General features: G+C 43.0%; 1 protein-coding gene across 1 annotated transcript in view; it reads left to right on the forward strand.

Annotated features, from left to right (window-relative positions):
- Positions 1–24211, forward strand: part of LOC310854118 (uncharacterized protein) — a 29683-nt gene extending 5472 nt beyond the window's left edge. Inside the window, exons 2-4 of the mRNA XM_083758634.1 lie at positions 10463–10685; positions 18275–18541; positions 20983–24211. Of these exons, the coding sequence (XP_083614760.1) occupies positions 18280–18541; positions 20983–22919 (2199 nt within the window). The 5' untranslated portion in view covers positions 10463–10685; positions 18275–18279 and the 3' untranslated portion in view covers positions 22920–24211. The remainder of the gene's footprint in view (positions 1–10462; positions 10686–18274; positions 18542–20982) is intronic.
- Positions 24212–24455: the final 244 nt, after the last annotated feature.

Genomic DNA, 24455 nt, shown 5'->3' on the forward strand with positions numbered 1-24455 from the left:
ATCACGACCCTGTCATGGTCATGAACTATAGCTGCAGGGGTGCACGCAGTACGTGTGCTTGGCGTTAAAATATAACTAGCAACTAAAATATGCACTGCAATGTCTCAGATAGACCAGTCAATCTAAGCTAAAAAGGGGTGTGACCCAAAATAAATTGCAATAGTAATCATTCAAGGTTTTCTATGATCCAAAATATTAAGAATTGTCAATTATATACATTTTGGATCATGGCAAATTCAGGGGTTGAAAGTCGGGTACCATTAACATCCTAAGGCAAACATGTCTAATTTGAATCATGCTTTAAGTTGTATTTAACGTGTCAAACGAGGGGTTATTCATGATTCTAAGCATTCATTTTGCACGAAAAACACAAAAAATTGTCCATAATGTGCCCAAATGTGGTGACCTCATTTGTGATGATGGCTATGGCCGTTTTAAGCCCAAGCCAAGGAGTGTTTTTCGTTGGTTGGTTAACCAACCTCTTAAAGATGGAGTGCCGTGATTTTTCCCTCGACCACAGCTGTGTGTTGTATGATAATGGGGGAGGGGTTAGGAGAGGGGATTATTTTTATGATGTCACTAACGTGGTGTATTTCGATTGGGCCTTGTAATGTTGAGTAATGTTAACGCCATAGTTAGACACACAGAAAATGTATCTTTAAGCCTTTGTTGTATGCCAAATAGTGAAAATAGCCGATCCACAATCTCACCATGACTCGCATTGTGATTGCCTTGTGAGCTTTTAGATAATATGCTATTTTTAATACTTCTAGTTCTAAGCTTTTTGAAATAAATAAAGAACGGAAAATTGTGAAAATGTAGGCCTATAACATGCTCAAAATAGGGATGCCCGGTTGAAAGTGCATGGTTAATTAATTAAAAGATAGTACATAGGCTCTAACCGCTACACTAGGGCGAATACTATGTCTTAATTACAGGTTAATAATGACAGAATCATTTTATCCCGGCATATCTTTGTCACAGTAGTACCAATTATCCATACTATAACTCGGGAGTTGCACTCCAGCACTAAAACCATCTGGACTGTTACGGAAAGGTGGCCGTATATTTCTTTCAATGGCATATTTTCTTACAGTGTCTCTGTGTAACACATTAGCCTAACCTTCCCAAGGGCAGTGATCACAGCCCATTACTATCATCGTTGTTCATAGGCGGTGGCAAAAGTACTCTTTTTAACTGGTTTGCACTTTAATCTGCTATTATGCTAGGGTTGTACTGTACTTTCAGTAGTATTGTATTCATGTGTTTATCATTTTAATAATGCAGCTGCTTAAAGCGTTAGTTCAGACTTTTGGACTTAAAGCTCCAGGAAATACTTGCTATGAATATAGTGGTTGCCAAGGAATTAATTGATTGCCTGAGTCCCGTGGTGGGAGTTCTGGTCTGGTTTTGGTGCATATTAAGTAGTTCCAGTCAGTTGTTGGGGGTCTGGGGGCCACGCATTAAAAATAAATTAACACAAAACTAGCGTCACTTGTATTGTTGACCTATTCCTATCCATATACTGTATCGGAACTTTCATTCAACTTTGGCCCCTCTGTCACATGCATGGAACTATATTCTGTGTCCAGTCACTACTAGGCCAGCAGCAGTACAAAACCATGGAACTATATTCTGTGTCCAGTCACTACTAGGCCAGCAGCAGTACAAAACCATGGAACTATATTCTGTGTCCAGTCACTACTAGGCCAGCAGCAGTACAAAACCATGGAACTATATTCTGTGTCCAGTCACTACTAGGCCAGCAGCAGTACAAAACCATGGAACTATATTCTGTGTCCAGTCACTACTAGGCCAGCAGCAGTACAAAACCATGGAACTATATTCTGTGTCCAGTCACTACTAGGCTAGCAGCAGTACAAAACCATGCAGTTCATTGCGGGAAGCTATGCTGAAGGCTCATCTAATGTCCCATTTAGCTCATCCTGCTGTAGTTCGAATGTATTCAGTTTGTAGGAGGATGCGATTCATGAAAGAAACATAAATATAAACATACATTAATACAAGGTGTATTAATGTATGTTACAGAGAGGATACTCAAAGGCGTAACAATGCAGGACTTCTTTTTTTTTTTTTTTGGTGCAACATTTCCAACAAAATTCCCAGCATACCTTCATCTCTGTAGAGGAAAGCGCTGCATACTTTAACTGGCAAGGAGCACGTGGGTTGGAAAGTCACAGTTCTGCATGCTCCCAGACGGCCAGAGATATACAAGTCAAAACCAAAAGCTTGGAAAAGATTGTGAAGCCCCCTTGTTCGTTTTGTTTGTTTGTCACTCACCCAGACCGTGGAACCACCACGGATGTTGTGGATACACAACGCATGTCATGTAAAATCAACGGTCGTGGGATTCGGTTGAATTCATCGTTGACCCCCCCAGGCCCCCCCCGGGCCTTTTCCTAAACATATTAAAGAACAACTGCTGGCTTTCGGATGCAACAAAATCCCCAAGAAGTAGTTCAGCTCTGAGAGCTCTGAATTGCCATTGACTGTCCAAACCCCGGCCGATACAAGATACTCTGTTTTGACAGAACTCAAGGCTAATAGGAAAATAATTCTGCTCTCAGTCTGCTCTCCGCATGAAATCAAAATTGTGGTCGGAGCGCCAGTGACTTGTGGTTCTTCTCCCCCTAAATGCAGGGGAGGGGGAAGTCTGTCAGTGAGGTGGGTGAAGGGGTCAGAGTGTGTGTGTGTGTGTGTGTGTGTGTGTGTGTGTGTGTGTGTGTGTGTGTGTGTGTGTGTGTGTGTGTGTGTGTGTGTGTGTGTGTGTGTGTGTGTGTGTGTGTGTGTGTGTGTGTGTGTGTGCACGCTTGTATAATGCAAGTCAGTGGTTGGGAGGAGAACAGTATATGTGTATGCAAACACTGCATACACAGCGCTTGCTCCCCCTCCCCTCCCTCAACATGCTTTGTGGTCAGCCTTGTAATTTGGAACAAGTGTTAAAAATGCGAGGAGGGCCACCATAAGAAAGCCCTCCTCCTCCGCCTTCTACTGACCTTCACTCTGCCTCATAATCAGTGGTGGAAAGTAACTAAGTACATTTACTTAAATACTGTACTTTACTTCTACTCCACTACATCTCAGAGGCAAATATTGTCCAAAATATTGTCCAAGCTCACAATGCGTCACGACGCGGCGCATTGTGAGCTTGTAGATCTGCTATTTTCAAAATATTTGTATACATTTGAACACTTGAAATGGCACATTCTGCACAGTGAGTACTTTCTACTTTTGGCACTTTAAGTACATTTTGATGCGAATACTTCTGTACTTTTACTCAACATTTTGAATTCCAGACTTTTACTTGTAACGGAGTAGTTCTGCATTGCAGTATTGATACTTTTACTTAAGTAAAACAATTGAGTACTTCCCCCCCCCCCCGCTCCACTCGGCCTCATAATCGATACCCACAGACCTCGCTCTGTGAAGAGATCGAGTAGGTGTGAAGGAATGTTGGACACGGAAAACACGTGCACACGCACACACGCATGCACATTCATGCATGTGCACACACACACACACACACACACACACACACACACACACAGGTCGGGAGAGGAACTGGGTTGGGCGGAGCGGATCAGTGTAATGTTTTCTTTTGTTTTTGACATGCGAGGAGCAAACGGAACAACAACAACAATCGGTTTGCACCCTTTTTTTGTGTCGTGTCTTGATGATGTCACTAAAGGGGTGCAGTACTTAGGGCATTAAGTAACTAGTCGACTAGTTTACTAGTCGACTAGTAAATCCACTAGTTGACCTTGCTGGTACTAGTTGACTAGTTGATAAAAAAAAAGTTTGTATTTTGTATTTTTTTCCCGGTTTTGTAGGCCTCAAGATCAGGAAGATTATAGTTATAGTCACCAATGTACACAGTTTTTAAATGTACAAATATTTATTTTACATAATAGGTGGTTAAACAACTAGTAAACTAGGCAACTAGTCAACTAGTAAAAATGACTAGAAGTGAATGCCCTAGCAGTACTTAGTTTAGACAGTTTTTGTTTTAGACTAGTCATTGGTTTAGGTTTAGGTTTTAGGTTTATTTATTTAGCACGTAGTACAAAAAATAGACAATAACATATCAAAGAACAAAAATACAATGCATGGAAGGGAATCCTTTCCTGTAGGAAGGGGTCATTGGTTTAAACAGATTAAAAGTTCATAAAGAACATTACAAAAGTCTACAATTTGGCAAAGGGGGTCAGCTGTGCAATAAAGAAATAAAAACAGACGGCACAAAAAACGTAAATAAACAATACAACAACAAACACACAAAAGAAAATATAATGCATCAAAGTACATGTAATCTACAGAGAGGAAGAAATTGGTTAGACCAGTCATTAGTCCTACAACTACAACCTATCTCAAAACCTCACCCTAAACCTAACCTCCCACGGGGCAGCACACCTAAACCTAACCTTAACCCATGTCTAATCAATGACTAGTCTAAACTAAGTATGCACCCCCACTAAAGTGGTGTATTTTGATTGGGCCTTTTGACTCAAAGACTTTCAGCTTTCAGGAAGAAACGAAGAATACACAGGGAAGACATATTTGAATATTCTAACCACACCTGGGGGTCTATTATAGAGTAATGTTAACTCCATAGACACATACAAAACAGATCACTGGCTGCACTTCATCTTTATATTTAATATAATTTTTGGGGGTCGATATTTACACACTAATCTTTAAACGAACACGGAGGATTTACTGTGTAGAAATGAAGGGTCTGGGATAGTAATCACATGTTTTGCTGAATGTCATTGAGATAATTAGATAATAAGATATTAGTTAAGGATCATTTTGCATTAATTTGATGTGTTCCTGCCAAGGACACCGCGTTGTCTGAGATGTGACCTTTGCCTGGTCATATTTGGAGATGTTTGAGCCGAGTTAAATCACCTGGACACAAGCCAGATGGATGTCACAAAAAACACTAAGTCATGTCAATGTGGGCCAACGTATGCAGACACAGCATTTGTTGTGCGTGCGTGAGAGTGTGCCTAAAATGAGTGATCCCTATCATCATTACACTTCCCAATCATCATTACACATCCCTCAAAAACCAAAGCAAAAATAAGAAGAATAGAAGAAACATTGTGTGCGCGTGCATGCATGCTTTATTTATTATATTACATAATAATAGGCTGCCTTTCATCCACCCAATTTTTGTAATCAGTAGTGCACTTGAAATCTCTCGTGGGGAGTTCACGAAACCTTGCTTTTACTGTGCACACTACAGTCCGGTGTCCTGTCCATAGTACCAGTTGAGAAGGGCGAACGTCAAACCGCTCTTCGAAAAACAAAGCCCTGCAGGCCTGACCACCGGCACTTAAGACTGGCAGCCACATATCTGTAAGCAAATGACACGGTCCGTACCTCGCATGCCTCCTCTCCGAAACCCGCTTTGTTTATCGAGCTCTGGAAGTTGCCCATCTGGAACCGGTCAGGGAGGGGAAAGAAATGCACACACACTACTGAGGAGAAATGGAAATGTGATTATTTTTTCAAAGCTATGCATGGAGTGAGTGATAGAAGACTTGTGGCTCATCACCAAGCGAGCAGGGCCGTCTGTGGTTGTAAATGTTGGCAAAGACATGCGGCTGAACAGGCATCCGCTGTGGGGCGCATATAGCCTTGGTCAAAGGAGGGGGATTATCGTCATATAAAGCAGTGGTTCTCAACCTTTTCAGGCGTTGTGTTGTGTTGTGAGGCGTTGTCAGCTTGTAGGTCAGCTTCAAAATGTTTGCCTCTTTCCTATACTATTTGGCAATGTTATGTGGCCAATGTTTTACCAGTCTTTATAGTATATATTTGTTTCTTAAAAGTCCTTAAATTGTTGAACATGTAAACCCTGATGTAAACTGCAGCTGAAGCCACATGGTTTACGAAGGGAAGCACCCTATGATCCGACGGACCATTGCTCTGAAGGAGCATTGCTCCGAGGTGCGCTGGGGGTCGGAAGAGGGTTGGGGTTAGGTTTAGGTGTCTGCCCCGGGGGAGGTTAGGGTTAGGGTGAGGGTTTGAGGTAGGTTGTCGATCGGACCAATGGACCGTCGGCATATTGACACGGACCCGTTTACGAAACCGTTTTAAGCCCAGTTGCTTTGTCGGTGTCACGAGTCTCACGACACAGTAGTGTCACACAACAAAAATCTCATCGTCTGGAATTATCCCTCAAGGAGATTCTGTTGATCTGTTTCACACAGCATGGCATGCACAGTGCAGTACTGTACATGCTTACAGCATGTATAATGTAGAGTGGCCCTGCCTGTCGCCCAGAAGCTTAAAATCACCCAGACCAGGGTTTGAATCAATACGTGAAATACATTGTTTTACATTAGACTGATTTTTCTGTTTTACTAATCTCATCTGTGTAATGCATACAGATGTGCGAGAACTTCAGATGTCCTGCCATTGGCAATTCAGTAGATTGTCAGTGCATTGTCAGAACATTGTTGGTGAGAATGGGGGGCATTAGCCAAGGTGTTATTATGTTAGTTCTAATCAGATTCCCTGAATAGATAAGAGTTCCTCTGCTGGACACTTAGTAGCAGAGCAGTAGAATTAGCGAGGCTTATCAGTGAATAAAACCTGCAGGGAAAACATGCATTTTCAGAAAACCTTCAGGAAAAGATCAGGAAAGCATGAAGAGTTGGAATGGCACATCTGTATAATGCAGATGAACCTCATTAACCGTAGCTAGCACCCCTAGCCTGATCAGGCTAATTAACAGACTATGGGCGCCTCTTCACCGTGAGGGGGAAAAAGGAGCGCACAAAGCAGCCAACAAATGACTGCAGTTTAAGTGGTAAATTGACAAGAAACATGGTTGATGAGTTATTTAGTGATTCCTCTGTTTTCATATTTTTTGTAAGTGCGGGAGAGGAGATATTGTATGTTTTGGAGAAGCAGCAGCATACGTTTTGTTTTGTCGATGACATAATTATTCTGTTGATACAAGCTTTGAGCTGAGGAGTAGCCTAATAAGATGTGAATAATGTTGATGTGCATTTTATGACAATGCTGTATCCATTATAACATTGCTCAGCTGTACAGTTCAGGCAAGGTAAAGAGGCTAGTACTCACAGCCAGGTTGATGAATGATCATTGTACAGTTTCCTCAGAGCTTTCAGTTCAAGTGGTAACATAACATTAATGTACATGTTGTGCCCATGGTCCGTCCACCTTTAAGATTAACGTCTTGCTTGTGCATCTCCCTCTCGTTTGAAAGTGTCTGTGGCATATTTTAACTTTTATTGATACAAATAGTTTTGACAGTTTCACTTCGCAGGCTTCACTCTCGACCAGAGTCTCGACAATTACACAGCAACAACACCACTCCTGTATCCTGTCACCCCTTCATAATAAAGTCCCTTTGCCTCCCATTGCTGCACATTTTACCCAGGAAATAGGTGTAAGTACGTTGTAACTTAACAGCATGAGAGAGAGGCAAGGAACCGAGTGAGCGAGAGAGACGGGGCAAGAGAGGGGGCCTCCAGTGATACTAAACACTCGACTGATTCGAACCACTCGACACCACAGTGGGGGACAGGTTTTAGAGCCAAACTAAATTTGGTTTGGCGATCGAGCCCTCCCAAACCAAACCTTTTTCGGCTCATAGTGTAGCCTGCATTGGGATTTACAGCAATGATTGCTATCAAAATATAGAGCATTAGGTTCACCCTTCACTGCAGCTGATAACTTGCAGATAACTTATGTAAATATGAACATGAAAAGGGCATATATCAACTACTGTATGAGTAAAAGACAACGTTAACATTATCACGCACCACTGGTTATTGCCATTTTTAAATTACTCACCTTTTCATTGACACAATGGCACACTTTTTGAGTGGTGCAATGTACCACTCCAAGGAACTGCAATGTCCGTGTTCACCTACCTATGTGTTGGTTCACCTACCTATGTACCTATGTGGCCATGAGCACCACTATATGACTATGAGTACCAGTACGGGCGCTGCCAGAAACAGAGAGAGAGATATTATTAGTGCTGCACTGTTGCCTGCTAATGAGAGAGAGAGAGAGGACAGGAGGGGGGAGAGAGGGGAGTTGCACCACTCAGTTCACACGGGTGTGATTTTCTTTTTTTATTGCTCTTTTTCCCGTTTCGGTTTACTGAAAAGTGTATGGTGAAAAATGGCGATGCAGTGATGCCTTCAGATTGACTATACTGTAGGTTCTATGTGGGGGCGGCAGTGGCTCAGGGGTAAAGTGACCGGATAGGAACCACAAGGTTCCCAGTTCAAACCTGGGCTCCCCCAGAGTGTTGAAGTATCCTTGAGCAAGACTCTGAACACCTAATTGCTCCCGATGTGCAGGTTCGTGCCTTGCATGGTTTCCTCTGTCATCGGTGTGTGTGTGTGAATGGGTGAATGTAATGCACAATCTCTGTAAAACGCCTTAGATAAAGGCGCTATATAAATGCAGCATTTGCCATTTATGTATTAATAACCCATAAGACCTGAGACTAGATTATACAAAATGTCTTCTAAAACAGTTTTCTGAAAAACCTATGTTTCTATGTCAGTGGTTCTTTTTCATGTCAATAAGCCCTAGATTTATATGTATTTGGTCGCCAACCTCCATCTCAAAATATTTTGTTCCAGGAACCTCCCCAGAAGCAAATATTTGAGTTAAAAACGTTCGCTGTGAAAGAATATCTACAAGTGCGAGAACACTGCCAGACGCTCTGTCCAGCTTCTTAAATGAGCTGTGTGATTCACGACGGGGTCTTGTCTGGTAAATGAAATAGGATGTGTTTTTGTCTGGTTTCTCTCAGCAACCAAGCAGAAAGCCCCGATTTATATGTTTTTTTTTGTAGGACGGCGTCTGTTGTGGACTGAAAATAGCAGATCTATAAGCACACAACGTGCCCCTTCAGCGACACGGTGTGAGCTTGTAGATCTGCTATTTTCCATACTATGACGAGCGTAAATTCGGCATTAGGAGTCTGACGTATCCTTGGAGGACGGGACGGGGGAAAGAACACGGCAAGTATTTCAAAGAGCCGATTCAGCCTCCTTTGTTTGTCATGTCCCGGCTCGTTGCTTTTATCAAAACCGCCTGATGTCCCTGCCAAGCATGTGCTTTGATTTCTCAGTGGCGTTGTGAGAATGCGAGGGATTTCTGACTGTGGAAAAGTCCAATATTTGACTTTTGAGTATAACATTGTATGACATGGCCGTATGTCTGGTTCAGTTAATGTCAGCGCAGGTAGTGGATTATGGAGATTGGAGGGTCCCATTGATTGATAGGTTTTCATAAACGGCATTGGCTGTTGGGAACACAGACTCACATTTTCTTAGCTGCTTGTAATCGCAGTATAGTAGGCCATACATGGGCAACTGGTGGCCTGCGGGCCACATGCGGCCCCCACCATCACTTAATGCGGCCCTCAGGTTAATATCCGATTTCAGCTGTTACATTTACAAACATGCAAACATGACCCGCATTAATTACTTGAGTCTAGCTTAATTAGAAGTATTACAATGTTATTGTCTTTTTTATGTCCAATGTATTTGTATTTAGTTCATAAAGTTAACATAAAAAGGGACTTTTCAGGATTTCAATTCAAATATAGCAAAAAAAAAAGCTGATCTACAAGCTCAAAATGCGTCACAGTGCGACACGTTTTGAGCTTGTAGATCAGCTATTTTTGCTACCAGTAATATGCAGCAATTTTTTGCAAAGTAATATTATGCCCAATGTGGTTCTCTGGAGTGAGTGTGGAAATATAGGCCTAGTGGCCCTCTCCATTGTCAAAGTTGCCCACCCCTGTAGTAGGATATAACATGTTTGGTTTGTAGTGACCTTGTTTTAATTAGTTTGAAGTTTGATAATCAATGCCTACGTACATACTACAAAGTAGATAATTTCAACTGGAGCACATTGCTCTTGAATATCAGACCATTTCTTTGATTTAAGCAAATGCTGTTTTGAAGTGAAGTGCCTGCATGCGCAGTTTGAAGGACAAACACTTTCCATTGTCATCGTTACAAGCCACCTGTGGCCTCCAACACCGAGACTCACTTCCAAGAAGTGTATAATAATAGGACTTTGCCGTGTGTAAAATATATTTTAATGGCGGCATCTGTGAACCTTCTCGTCTACTGTTCCTAACCCCAACCTGAATCTTTTCCTATGTAAGTCGAACTCTACAAAATCTTTTTTTTAAACATAATATTCTACTCTACATTTTTGCCCTCACAAGTATAGTAATACACGTACGTACGCACACACGTACACGCGCGCACACAAAACAAGTAAACGTGTGTCTTGGGAAACTGTATCAAGGCCAAGTTTGTGTCTGGTTGGGGATGGCAACTCTGTGTTACAAACCCCAGCCTCCCGAGAAACGCCATGGAGCCTCACTGCCTGCCATTCAGCCTGGCTTTTCTTCTTCTTTGCACAGGGACTGCTGGACAGCAGCGAACGCCTGGCTGGATCCCTAGCTGTGCCGTGTCAGAGCCCTCGCTCATGCCTCGAGCAAGTCCCGGAGGAGCAGTGACCCAACGCCAGGGGAAATAGAGGACGCCAAAACCTTGAGGCAAGCCAACACAGGGCTTGGCTCATCCTCGAACTAGACTAGGGAACCACAGAGGCCTTCAGCTTGCAGCGAGGAAAGGCCTCTAAAGGTGATTTAAGTTTCTTTTTGCTTTTTGGGAGGTAGAGCCTTGTTAATTGATGTGTCACAGTATTTGTATACAGCAATTGTATGTTTAATCTAGTCGATGTTGTCGATGTTCGGGATCGGGTCAATATTTTTTCTTTCAACAACATTCTAGTCAGTGTATATAGTCAGTTTACATTTTAATAGAATCAGCGTTATAATTTCCAAATTGCTAGTTTCTTGCTTAGGTTGAGAATCTTCTGAATCTTCTTATATACAGTACATGATCATACAATCAGAGAAAAACCTTCTGATGGCAACAAATGAATGCATGTTTGTTTACTTTATCACTAATTCAGAAAGAGAGGCAAAACAAGGCTATTGTTTGTTCTCTGGGGTTATATACTTTCAACTCTCAATCAGAATATTATATTTGATCTCTTTGACATCTTTTTTCAGTTTTTAGAGCAACAAATACCACCGCAGAGGAAAACATACATTCAACCATCAGCGTTTATTTTCACACCATGATTTTGGCAGCGGCTTCCCAGCCTCTTTAGCACCGACATGTTTAAAGGATTAAAGTCGCCCTGCGAGAGCACTCTGCGGTCTAAACCAAACGAAACGGCGGCACTCTCCGGGGCCCCTAATTGTTCATTTATGATCCGTGGCGTGCACCGAAAATAACAGATCTACAAGCTCACAATGCGTCGCGTCTGCGACACGCTGTGAGCTTTTAGATCTTCTTTTTCCCCCCGGCACACGACACAGTGCAATTGTTACATCTCATTTAGCATCATGGGCTCCAATGCATAACTCCCAAGGAAATGTGACTACTGTACAGTCAAGACTGCTGTTTGGATGGATGTACAGTAGTGTGAATGAGCAATGCAGACATTCATTCTTTTTTTCTTTCTTCTGTGGGCTTGACTGCTGACGTTAAAGGAGGGGCTTGTGTGCAGTCGTGGAAAGTAACTAAGTACATTTACTTAAGTACAAATTTTGAGGTATTTGTACTGTACTTGAGTATTTCCAATTTCCAACACTTTTACTTGTAGAAGTAAAAGTGCACTACATCTCAGATCCAAATATTGTACTTTTACTCCACTACATTTATTTGACAGTTACTTTGTAAATTACATTTCAGCCATTTGAAAATAGCCGATCTACAAGCTCACAATGTGTCGCTATGCATTGTGAGCTGTGCTGTATTTTGTCATTTTGAAAACTTGTGAAATGGGACATTCTGCACAATGATTATCATTTCCTGATAAATTCCCAACTCAAACTGGAAGTCTGGGACATGGAAGCTGCAAAATATTTTTTGTATGGCCACTGTGTGAACTACTGGTAGTTTTTTGGGGGAAACAATCCCTGAGAGATCATCATGGCTGGCTACTTTGTGTGATGTGTGTGTGCCCCCTTGTGGTGGAAATATTGTGCTACAGATATCAGCTTTTCTAGTTCTGGCTGGAAAGGAAGGCAGTGACCTCCAGTGTTGGATGGCCACAGTTGATACAGTATACCCACACCGCACATGGTGCAGATCAGAGACATGTATAGACACATTCAGAGACGGATCCCCTGGTCGCAGCCAACGTATTTCCTGTAGGCGGAGATAAGATATCGGCAGGGTACACTGTCAGCTCTTCTACTACATTGAATGGAAAAGTGTCTGATGTTAGTCTGATCAGCCTCATAGTCATACATTACTCTTTTACCTGATTTTTACTAACACTAACGTTACAAAGACGCCCAGAACATCGGGACGAACCTGTGTAGTTTATGGCTGCTCCAACAGTAGTGGCAAAATTCAACTTTGGAGAGAAACGGAATGTCAAATACGAGCGCCCGTCCCAATTGCGTTGTGCATTTAGTAGTGTAATTACGGCACCGCTGAGCTGCCTGTATTTGACTACGTTGGGCTACGTTCTGACCCAACAATGTCACCTTTTTCACACCCTGTTCAGACAGGATCCGTATTTCAGGATGGAGTTAACAGGTCGACTCCTTTCTCAAGGGAACGATGCAGTAACTGCACATGTTGTATATCCCTTCTTCTGTAGCATGGACCAGGCTATCTCGGTGTCATTGACTGCCATACGTTTCAAAGCATATTTTCTCTGAGTCTTCAGACGGATAGGCGTGTTTGTCCGTGCTCCTCATTGTCAACAGATGAGATTTATTAATAGACAGTTCTTTCAAAAAGTCTTCAAACCTTGGATCTGTGAATTTGTCCACACTCCTGTTCTGTCTTAATCAAATACGATTAGATGACTTACAGCAATAATGGTCTTGTATACAGCGTATGTGTAACCGTTTATGTGAGTTGTGAAGCAAAAGGTCTAAGATTCCTAATGTATTAATTCCATATTAATAGCTTGTCCTTTCAACGTACTGTAGTTGTGATTGTTGCCTATCATTCACGACTAATCTCCCAACCGCTAATTACCAGTGTTTTTTTTGGCGCTTGCTGATATCGGCTCCGCTCTCACTGAAAACAATGTATTTAAAACTCCACTCTTGAGCGCTGCATGGGTTCAGCGCTGTTCCCCCCCCATCATCAAACCAGGAAGTTATGCAGGAACGCCTACTGAGTGGCAAAAAACTGCTTTCTAGTTTCTGGCCTTGACAGCCCATACGTACATCCACACAGAAAAGTCCTATCTGATTGCATTAAACAACATTAAACAATGTTAAACTCACTTTGCATGTTGCTTTGCCACTCGATTTGCCACTCGATGTGCCATTCACTTTAAGCATGCGCATACCCTCTATTGTGTGAATAATTACCGGTAGTATGAATAAGCGATCGTGCTGTGTCAAAATAGCGAAAAATATCTGTCATGAGTCATGACGTATGTGTCCTGGACAGAGGACACACACACACACACACACACACACACACACACACACACACACACACACACACACACACACACACACACACACACACACACCCACACGGATGCGCTGTGCTGCCTCCATGACCTTCTGCAAAGCTTTTTGGTTGAGGTCAGTCCAGTTCCCACAGTGATGCAACCAGCTTCAAAATGTTCTCACTTTGTCATTTTAATCACCTTTTCGACATTTCATTTACACACAATAATAAAATAGCAGGCCCAGGCCGTAGCGTAACGGTCTGGGCACCGGACTGGTAATCCAGTCGCAGTGTGCCGCGGGTTCGACTCCCGGACCCGACACGGCCTTTACTGCATGTCATCCCCCCATCTCTCTCCCGTTTCCTGTCAGCCTACTGTCTGTCCCGTCAAAAATCAATAAAAGGCGTAAGCCGCAAAAAAAAAAAAGAAAAATAGCAGTGCAAGCACACACACACACACACACACACACACACACACCTAAACACAACTATCTGGCCATTAAATCTACTGTGCATGATATTGTCTCATTTCAACGTGTAATTCCCTGTACTGTATATTTTCTTTATTGCTCGTGATGTGTTTGATTTATTGAATACTTTATTTGGCAATAATATAAACAGTATTACAGAGTACAGTCAACTCTCTGTACTGTACTTTCTGCCTAATATTTGCTGTCTTTACGGTTTCCATTCAGGTCCTGGGTATTCTATTCATAATCATGATGACATGAAAAATAACAACAAACTTCACAAAAAATTATAAAGACATGTACATGTTGGGGGGGGGGGGGGGGGGAAGGTGCGGGGTAGTCACTTGACCTAATGGAGGAGCGATCATTTCCTCTCCCTTTTACCTGCCGAAAGGTGGATTTTCAGGCCTGTTGCATGATGCCAGGCCAGCTGCCAACGTACGTTCCCTTTAGGGATAGGAATGTGTTGAACTTTAACTTTGAAGAACGAGTCAACTACGGTATCAACAACATACTGAGGGTTTGAGATTTGCCACGAGAGTGTAGTCGCTGTCGGGTGGAAATTAACCTTGTATGTCCAAAACTTTTCAGGCAATCTGGGAACCCATTTTCAAAAAAAATAATAATAATAATATATATATATTTTAAGCTCAAGCTGTCTTGAGAGATAACTTTTCAGGAAATTTAGAAAAGCATGAGCTTTTTGGTTTTTTCATTGGTTAAATATTTATAAAACCCCAGACACAGTTAACCACTTTCAAAATGTTTCAAGCTCACAATATAGGTCGACTTACGGCACATCATGTGTTTGCGTAACACTCTTGTACAACGAAGTAGGTTATTAATGGCAGAAAAACAAGAGCTTGCAACAGAAATTCAGGGGAAACAGAAATTACCTTACGGACACAGGACGTTAAACATTTGTCTTTTTAAAATAATTACACCGTATTGTGCACTACACTTATCATCTGAATCAATATGTGAGCTTTTCTTCTAACAAAAAATGTCATGGTTTGATAACTGAGGCAATTGTGTATAATAGAAGGATTTGACGACATACGGTTATGTAGCATTTTTTTCAACGGTCATAATTACAGAGATTTAAACACATGCACACATAACTACATAAAATAATTACATATCTGCTTGCATTACATTCTCTTGCATATTGTACCTTAGTGGGGCTTTCTGTACTTTGCATTTGCAGTCTCTATGGTGCGGAGAGCTTAGTGTCCCATTCTCTGTTATAAGAGGCAGCTATGTGGCATAATAATATGTCACATAGTCAAATATCACTGCTGTCGGGCAGAAACCAGCTAACTACATTTTTCAGGAAATGAAGTAAACCTTATATTTTTTTAAACAAATCAATACTGCCTCATCAAAGTTGGTATTGTGACTCTATGTCCCCCTCTAAGGGGGCGGCGGTGGCTCAGGGATAGAGTGCCTGGATGGTAACCGTAAGGTTGCCAGTTCAAACCCGGGCTCCCCCAGAGTTACTGTCGAAGTGTCCTTGAGCAAGACACCGAACCCCTAATTGCTCCCGATGTGCTAGTTGGTGCCTTGCATGGTTTCCGCTGCCATCGGTGTATGAATGTGTGTGTGAATGGGTGAATGTAATGCACAATCTCTGTAAAGCGCCTTGGATAAAGGCGCTATATAAATGCAACATTTTTATGTTGTCAGATACTTGAATGAGAACAGGCGGTGGCGTTGGCTACTTTAGCAGACAGTTTGAGTTTGAGGGTTCCAATGGAGATGGTTTTGTCAGATGCACTTTTTTAGAATCGACCTTGTACATTGCTATTTTTGAACATTTTTGATCAAACTGTTGTGTTGGCACAAAACATTTTCAGATCGGTGGGGCAAATACATCTAATTTTGGAAACCACACTGCACTCTAGAAACTGCGGTTTGACATAAAGTATAAATAAAATGACAATTTGTCACCATTATCAAAACAAAAGGATAGATTGTGGTCCTTCCTTTCATATGTATACTGTGTGTGCAAATTATGGTGTGTTACATGATGTAATGTGCATGTGTGTAATTGCACTCACCACTCTTCAACTTTTTTTTCCTTCATATTTTCTTCATATAATTAGTCGTCCTCCTCACTAATGTTCATGATAAAATAGCAGCATTATTATGTGTCTGTGTCTCATAGGAGGGCCGTGGGCAGTTCAGAAACGCGTCCACATAATCGATGGGGAATCCAAGCTAATAGAAACTGAAAAGTTGCAATAGAATAATAGAAGCCGTCGTTCTCACGGTAATAAAAATCTAAATATATATATATATATTTATTTATTTTTATTTTTATCTTGTCTGCCTAACGATGATGTCACTGGAAGATGGGTTTCTGAACTACCCACAGCCCTCCTATGAGACACAGACCGAGTTGAAAAAATTGTGCTATTTTATCATGAACATTAGTGAGGACCAATTATATATATAGGTTGAAAAGTGGTGAAGTCTTTTAACACAACAAAAAGTGAAAGTACATGATGTCACCGTAGGTGCAGAAAAATGCCCTTGTTGGAAACATGTGGGTGTTCATTTTCAAAAGCAAGGTCAAACATTAGCAGGTTAATTGTCCTGTATTTCAGCTGTGATATTGTATTTACTTAACATTGCCAGACATTTGATTCCTCTTCCCCCTGCTGACCATTGAAAAGTCTCACTCTACAACTTGGACAATGAGAACATTTTAGAAATCCAGCTAAAGTCCATTCACAAGTGTCTGTGCATTTTGTGACTGTATGTACTCAACACTATTATCACACAAGGAGTCTACATATTTATTCGGCTAGTACTATCAGTCATTCTCTGTCAGGGACTTTCTGTAGAATATATGTATAGTATACAATGACTTTGACAGCAGGCTGTTCAAGAGCACACTGATCCAGTGTGGAGAATGTGGTTCAGACCGAATGCATTCTGTCCGCCTGTCACTAGATGGCACTGTTTGTTCAAAATGATTATATTCCTGCAGAACCTCGGAACTATTCACTGCCATGTCACAAAATATTCAATTCAGAGGGCAGGTTGAAGCTGATCCACAAATGACATCACATTGTCTACCCTTGAGAGCTAACCTGATTTAGGTGTGTGTGTGTGTGTGTGTGTGTGTGTGTGTGTGTGTGTGTGTGTGTGTGTGTGTGTGTGTGTGTGTGTGTGTGTGTGTGTGTGTGTGTGTGTGTGTGTGTGTGTGCGCGCGCACACGTGTTTTTTAGTTCAACTGTTAGTTGATACAAACGTAATTCTACAATACTGTGCCTCAGTATTGTAGATACCCCGCACCCAGCTCTCTCTATTTTTGCACTTCGGCGTGCAATTTTTTAATGAACTATAATATTCATTCATCTATGTGACCCGAACACATAATTACAGTGTTTAAATCACGCCTCAAGTCTGAAGTCTAATTTTTATACTTTGGCATTTCCAAGCACAGCATGATCTGTTTTTGATGCTGAAAGTGACACTGTGTGTGTTGTATGTTTTGAATGAGGTGTGTAGTAATTCATTATTAATTGTAAAGCAGGTTGGCACAACTTTGTTGTTATATAATTACATTTGCTATATAAATAAAGATGGTATGGTATGCAGTACAATATTCTATTATTACTATAGTAAGTAAGATATTTTTTATATTTTTTATATATATATTATAAGTGAAGATGCAAAATGTTGAAGTTATGACCGATATCCGATTATTCATATCGGCCGTTATTATATTTATATTGAACTCATTGCTGGTGAAATGATTTAGCTTTTATTATTAGGAGCAGTGGATGCCATTAATACGGCACTCGGGGAGCAGTTAATTGTCTTGCCCAGACACAACGGGTGAGCCGAGGGGGTGCATACGTTTGTTAGACATACTAGTCCAACAGGCATTAGTCCGACAAAACCATCGCTCCCTACATGCGCGGCTGGTGCTCGTCAGGTTAAAACTAACCCGTTGCGGGCTAAAATTAACCCCTGGCTAGTCCCGACATGCGTGGCAGGTTCCAACTAACCCGTGGCAGGTTTAAACTAACCTGTGGCTTCCTGTGAGGTTCCAACTAACCCGTGGCAGGTTTAAACTAACCTGTGGCTTCCTGTGAGTTTAGGTTTATGGGTGCGTTTTGGGTAGAGTGTCGGACGGACTGTTGGTACGTCGGGCCAAACACATGCACCCAGCCGAGGGATGAATCGGCCTCTAATCTGTACTACTTGATATGCCTCCCCCTCTGATTGACTCCTCTCTCTACTCCGCAGAAACCATGAACCTCCTCCGACCTGTCCATCTGTGCATGATGGCCTTCCAGCTGTGCACGTGGTGGTCCTCTGTCCACGGCGGGGCGTATTACGGACACAAGCAGCCCCTCCAGCAGCACCAGCCCATGCCACAGTACAACGACGGCTTCGCCCAGCAACAGTACCTGGGGAATGAGATGCCCGTTCAGCCTCAGTATGTCCAGGAACTGCCTCATCAACTGCCCATGAACAAGGGCAAAGAGAGGCCACTGAGTGAGCTGGGCAAAGGTGAGGGTGAACAATTATTTGCTCTTTTTAAAGGTATCACCTCATTTTACAGTAGTGCATCTTAACTGTCTGTCTGGCTTGGCTGTCTGTCCGTGGCTTGTGAACATACTGCATATGCCCATATACTGTATGGACTAGACATGCAAAATGGCTGCATTTACAGTGGTGCATACAGTACTTAGTTTAGACGGGTCATTGGACAACATTTATTCAGAATGAGTTTTTAATTCTAAATAGCAGGATAAAAATGCTCATGTAAACACCTCAATTGGAATAGAATATCCCATTCCGGTCTGACACAAATTCATTTTCATTCAGGTTCGGAGGGGTTGTATATAACACCGTTTGAATCGGGATATATTTACCATGTAAACGCTTTATTCTGGACACTACTTCCGGAGAGTTTGCAATAAATGCATTATTGTCTGCACTTAGTAGACTAGCACATATTTGCCCTTGTCCAAAGCAGGGATGGCCATTTGGAGACATTTTATGCGAAAATAAAATACAGAATACACCATTTTATTTATGTATTTTTATAATAAAATGCGATATTTACATACCCGTCTGAGATTGCTAATTGCAGTGTATGGGTGAAACACGGAACCGTGTCCCAGTCCACCTGTGCGGGGGTATTGTTTTGAACCCCCCTGTTCAAAACAATACTCCCGCACAGGTGGACACACTTTCCCAGTAGTGTTGGGCATATTCTGTGTCAAATTGACGGCTGAATTAACATGCAGTCCTCGTCAATATAGTGGCACATAATTCTCTGTGGTGTGTGCTAAGGCTGTACCCTAGCCCTGTTTTTAGGACTCGAACTTCGGCAGGAATTTTCGAGCGAACATCCGAATCATTCGTTTCTAATTAATTGAAAAAATAACCTTCGAGCGACAGTATATCAGTGAAATAAGGGTTAAATTCACAACGCGTCCCCGGGAAGGATTTAAGCACCATTATTAATAACATCTAAATCTTATAAAAGCCTATATAAATCCAAAATAGTATTAATAATAAGACAAGATATTTCCAACAGCCTTAATGAAACAGTTAATGAACATAGTACTCTTATTATGCATATCGCATTCTCGCAAGATATATTTTCGAGTTAAAAAAATAACTAATGGTTCAAGCCCATTAATTAAGATTCGAGTGCCAACCCGAACGTTTGAACCCCCGAATATTCGGGGACAGCCTTAGTGTGTGCCATCCAAGTCCAACAGTAGGTCGTAAGAGCCACACTCCACTAGCTAGTTTCGCTTTTAGCTCTCCTAACAGTTGTTAAGCAGAGGTTTCTGTTATGTGTGTGTTACGCGAGTCTCCCTTGCATAACTGAACTTCTCACCCTATCTCTAAGGGAGATGCCAGCCACCCATCTGAAAAAACTCATTTAGGACACTTGTATCCGCAAGCTTTCATGACCCACACTTTATGACCATATAGGTGAGAGTAGTAACGAAGATTGCTTGGTAGACAGAGCTCAGCAGTTCTCTGGCTGATCTCCTCCTCCATCCTCCCCTCATTCATGAACAAGACCCCGAGATACTTAAACTCCTTCACCTGTGGCAATTTCTCATTCCCTACTTGGACTGCACAATCCATCGGTTTCCTGCTGAGAACCATGGCCTCAGATTTGAAAATGCTGATCCTCTACAGCCGCATGTACACTGCGAACCGGTCCAGTTAGAGCTGAAGGTCTCAGATCGATGGTTCCATCAGGACCAAATCATCTGCAAAAAGCAGTGAACCAACCCTTATCCCACCGAACCGTATACCCTCTCCACTACGACTTCGCCTCGAGATCGACCAGAGAAACGTATTAGATTATCCTGTAGTGTGTGATGCCACCAGATTTCCAAATTGTTTCCCTATCTGTCACTATGTGGTGACTGTCCTGTCATGTCACATTATGTTGGTGTTACATGTGGTCTTTAATTGAATACGTGCACGCATGCATGTGTACTCTGCATGTCTCTCTCCCTCTCTCTTTCTGTCTCTGACAAAATGTAAAACATTGGTGTTTGCTGGACAGACAGTGTGTGCCCGATTGGCATGTACGTATCCCATAACATGGATGGACAGTGAGTGTGAGATTATGAATTCACAAAAATAACAGGTGTCCGACTGTCCGTGACCGATGTGAAAATATTCAGGCCAGGGATTAAGTTCTTTGGCCTGCTGGCACCGTGCACAAGATGTTTTTTTAAGTAGTCTACAGGATTATCTGCAGATGGACAGGCAGGCTGCAGATGGATGGATGAAAACTAAATTCTCCACCCTGCTGTTGGTGGAGATAATATTAATTAAAAAAAACATTAATATTAAGAGAAAGAGAATTGAATGATGAATAACTATATTGAAATATTGAATACATATGTCATTCTAGAGTCAATCCATATCACCTTGTAGGTGAATTTTGACCATTCTCTTCTCATTTACAGGACAGACCTTCCCCAGAGGAGCTAAAGGCCCACCTCCCCCTGGTCCTGCTGGAGAGGGTCTACGAGAGGGGCCTACAGGAGTTCAGGGGCCTTCAGGGCCACAAGGCCCGCCTGGATTGCCAGGCCATGCGATGCCAGGCCCACCAGGCAAGCTAGGCCCTCCTGGCCCCCAAGGCTATCCAGGAATAGGAAAACCTGGAATTCCAGGAATGCCAGGAAAACCCGGACCGCCCGGATTGCATGGACCAAAGGGCGACCTCGGGCCTAGTGGGGGTGGAGGGCCCATAGGACTATCTGGGCCTCCAGGGCTACCAGGTCCTCCTGGTCTGCCAGGGATTGGGAAACCAGGGGGTCAGGGACTCCCAGGACAGCCTGGACCTCGAGGGGAACCTGGCCATAAGGGTCTGCATGGACTTCCCGGTCTCCCAGGGCCTAAGGGGGACAAAGGACATGGTCTGCCTGGTTTGCCAGGCATGAAAGGGCCCAGCGGCCCTCCAGGGCCACCTGGTCAAGGGGGCCTCCCTGGAATTGGTAAACCCGGTCTGAATGGACTTCCTGGGCAGCCAGGGGGACCAGGGAAACCTGGTCCTCCTGGAGATTCAGGACCGGCAGGGCCACCAGGCGAAGGTGGTGCACCAGGACCACCAGGCTTGCCAGGAATAGGAAAACCCGGATTAGGTGGTTTACCAGGACAACCTGGGCCCCCGGGGGGGAAAGGAGAACTTGGCCCACATGGTCTACCTGGGGGTCCTGGCTTGCCAGGATATGGCAAACCAGGTTTTCCAGGCCCTAAAGGCCACAAGGGACATGGCGGCTTTCCTGGACTACCAGGTCCAAAAGGTGACAAAGGTCAAGGAGGTCCTTCAGGGGTCAGTGGCCCTCAAGGACCCAGAGGAGCACCTGGTCCACCAGGTCCGATAGGGCTCCCCGGAGGTCTTGGTTTCCCAGGACCAAAAGGGGAAGCGGGGGCTGGAGGACACAAAGGGCTGCCAGGTGGTAAGGGTGAGCTAGGGCCTCCGGGACTTCCAGGTAAGCCAGGTTTACCAGGACAGGGTGGACAGCCAGGGCATAGAGGGTTGCCAGGATCCTTGGGCCCTAAAGGAGAGCCTGGTCACAAAGGTTTACCAGGGCTCCCTGGTACCCCGGGAGTACCAGGACAGAGAGGCGAGGGGGGACAACCGGGAGAGAAAGGCCCCCAGGGACCCAAGGGGATACCAGGATTTGCTGGACCAGGGGGACCGATCGGTCCTCCTGGGCATTCGGGGCCAAAAGGTGAAATCGGTCCACCTGGTAAACCTGGATATCCCGGTGAAGGGAAACCAGGACTTCCTGGGCAAGGCGGCCCTCAAGGTACGACTGGCCCCAGTGGGCCCCCTGGCTTTCCTGGACAGCCAGGCATGCCTGGACCCCCTGGCGCCCCAGGACCCTCTGCTGTGTCTCCTGACCTGGGACACATCCTCCCAGCGACGGGCCATTACAACGGCCAAAAGCAAGGCTACACAAAGCCAAAGAATGGTGGCGATCTGGGGGGAAGCGGCCTGGAGATGCCGGCGTTCACCGCCTTGCTCGCGAACCCCTTCCCTCCCGTCGGCTCTCCCATCGTCTTCGACAAGCTTCTGCACAACGGCAATCAGAACTATAATCCCCAAAGTGGCCTATTCACCTGTAGCGTGCCAGGGGTCTACTATTTCGCGTACCATGTCCACTGCAAAGGAGGGAACGTGTGGGTGGCTCTGATGAGGAACAATGAGCCAGTAATGTACACATACGACGAGTGTAAAAAGGGCTCTCTGGACCAAGCGTCAGGGAGTGCTGTGCTGCCATTGCACCAAGGGGACACAGTGCACATACAGCTGCCCTCTGACCAGGCAGCGGGACTTTATGCCGGTCAGTATGTCCACTCGACGTTCTCCGGATATTTATTGTACCCACTGTAAGTGAGATGGAATAATTACCCATTATGACAACACCGTGAGGCTGATGAAATGTACTACACGTCCAAATGTACCATGTAGAACCAATGCTATCCATTTGGATGGGTAGTCAGTTTGAAAGCAACTGCAAACCAATAACACTTTGACAGATCGTACAGCATCACCTCTGAAATGAATGTTACAGGAGAGGCACAAATGGGATCATTGTAGAATCTGTATATAGATATTCTGACAAATAGGTGTGCTGTCACAGGCCTCTATCGAGACCTGCCGGCTGAGGAAAAAGATACTGCAAAGTTTGGAAGAATTTGTGAGATGATACGAGGATCAGTTTCACTTCACAGGAAATATGTTTTCATTAATAAATGTAATCTATGTCACAAACCGTACTATTGTTAATCTCATTTTCAGCTGCCAATGTACGTATCTCAATCGTTGTTATTTTTCATTGAGACTTCAATTGTTTGAATCGAGGATTTGTTGTTTTATAATATCGCTGCATATCTAGATTCATATCGTTTAAGTCATACATTATTGTTTTATTCATATCAGTGCAGAATACCTTTCTGGAGATTGCCCTGAGCAATGAAAATCTGCTTGCATTAACTCTGACTACATATTTCTGGCACATAAGACCTTATTGGTGTTCACTGTACAATGCATTTACTCAGTTTATAACAATATCTGACAATATATGGTTGGCTTATATTCATTTTCTCCATCATTTCAGTAGGGGCCGTCATGTACATTATTGTTTAGGTTACAAAGCATCAGAGTGTTAAACTTTCAACTGTTAAATAAGTGTGTATTTGGATATTTTAAGTAGGTGGCCCAGAATAGACTTTTTTTTTTAAGTGATCCAATATACAGGTTATATACAGGTATATATGTAGGTTAGTTCTCTCATACAGATATCAAAGTCCTAAAGGTATGTGGCCTGGCTACTCTCTTGGGATGACCGCTGCTGTGAAGCTCGATCTCCTCAAACTTCACAGCAATGAGATCAAGGAGAAAACTCTCCTCATCTCGCTTCACGTGAGACGAGGCCTAACTCATCGTTATGCCTGTCACAATTATTACATCATCGACTAATCGCAATTATTTGAGATAATCGCAATTATTTTTTGCATAATCAATTGTTTCCATGTTGAAAAATCCATACATTATCAAACATTTTTCTAAATTTGCAGGAATAGCAGATCAGCAAGCTTACAGCTTGTAGATAAATTATTTCCGCTATTTTGTAAATTCTTTGGAAAGATTTATTTTTTTAATTAAAAATGATGTGTCAGTGATTTCTTTGTATATTTAAGTTATTTGCCATATGTGTCATTTTTGTCATTACGAAGCCTAAAAGGCAAACAGAAATTCAAATTGTATTGTTCCAATGATCAATGCAAAAAAACACTATTGTTAATCACAATTATTTGTGTGACAATCGTCAACTTAAAGTTGTAACTGTGACAGCCCTGCTCATCATTCCTCGCTCTATTTACCCTCAAACTGCTCTTTTGAGAGAATCAGCATATATGATGAACA

The sequence above is a fragment of the Protomyctophum parallelum genome (assembly GCF_964188405.1).
Source record: "Protomyctophum parallelum genome assembly, chromosome: 23".
NCBI classification, from domain to species: domain Eukaryota; kingdom Metazoa; phylum Chordata; class Actinopteri; order Myctophiformes; family Myctophidae; genus Protomyctophum; species Protomyctophum parallelum.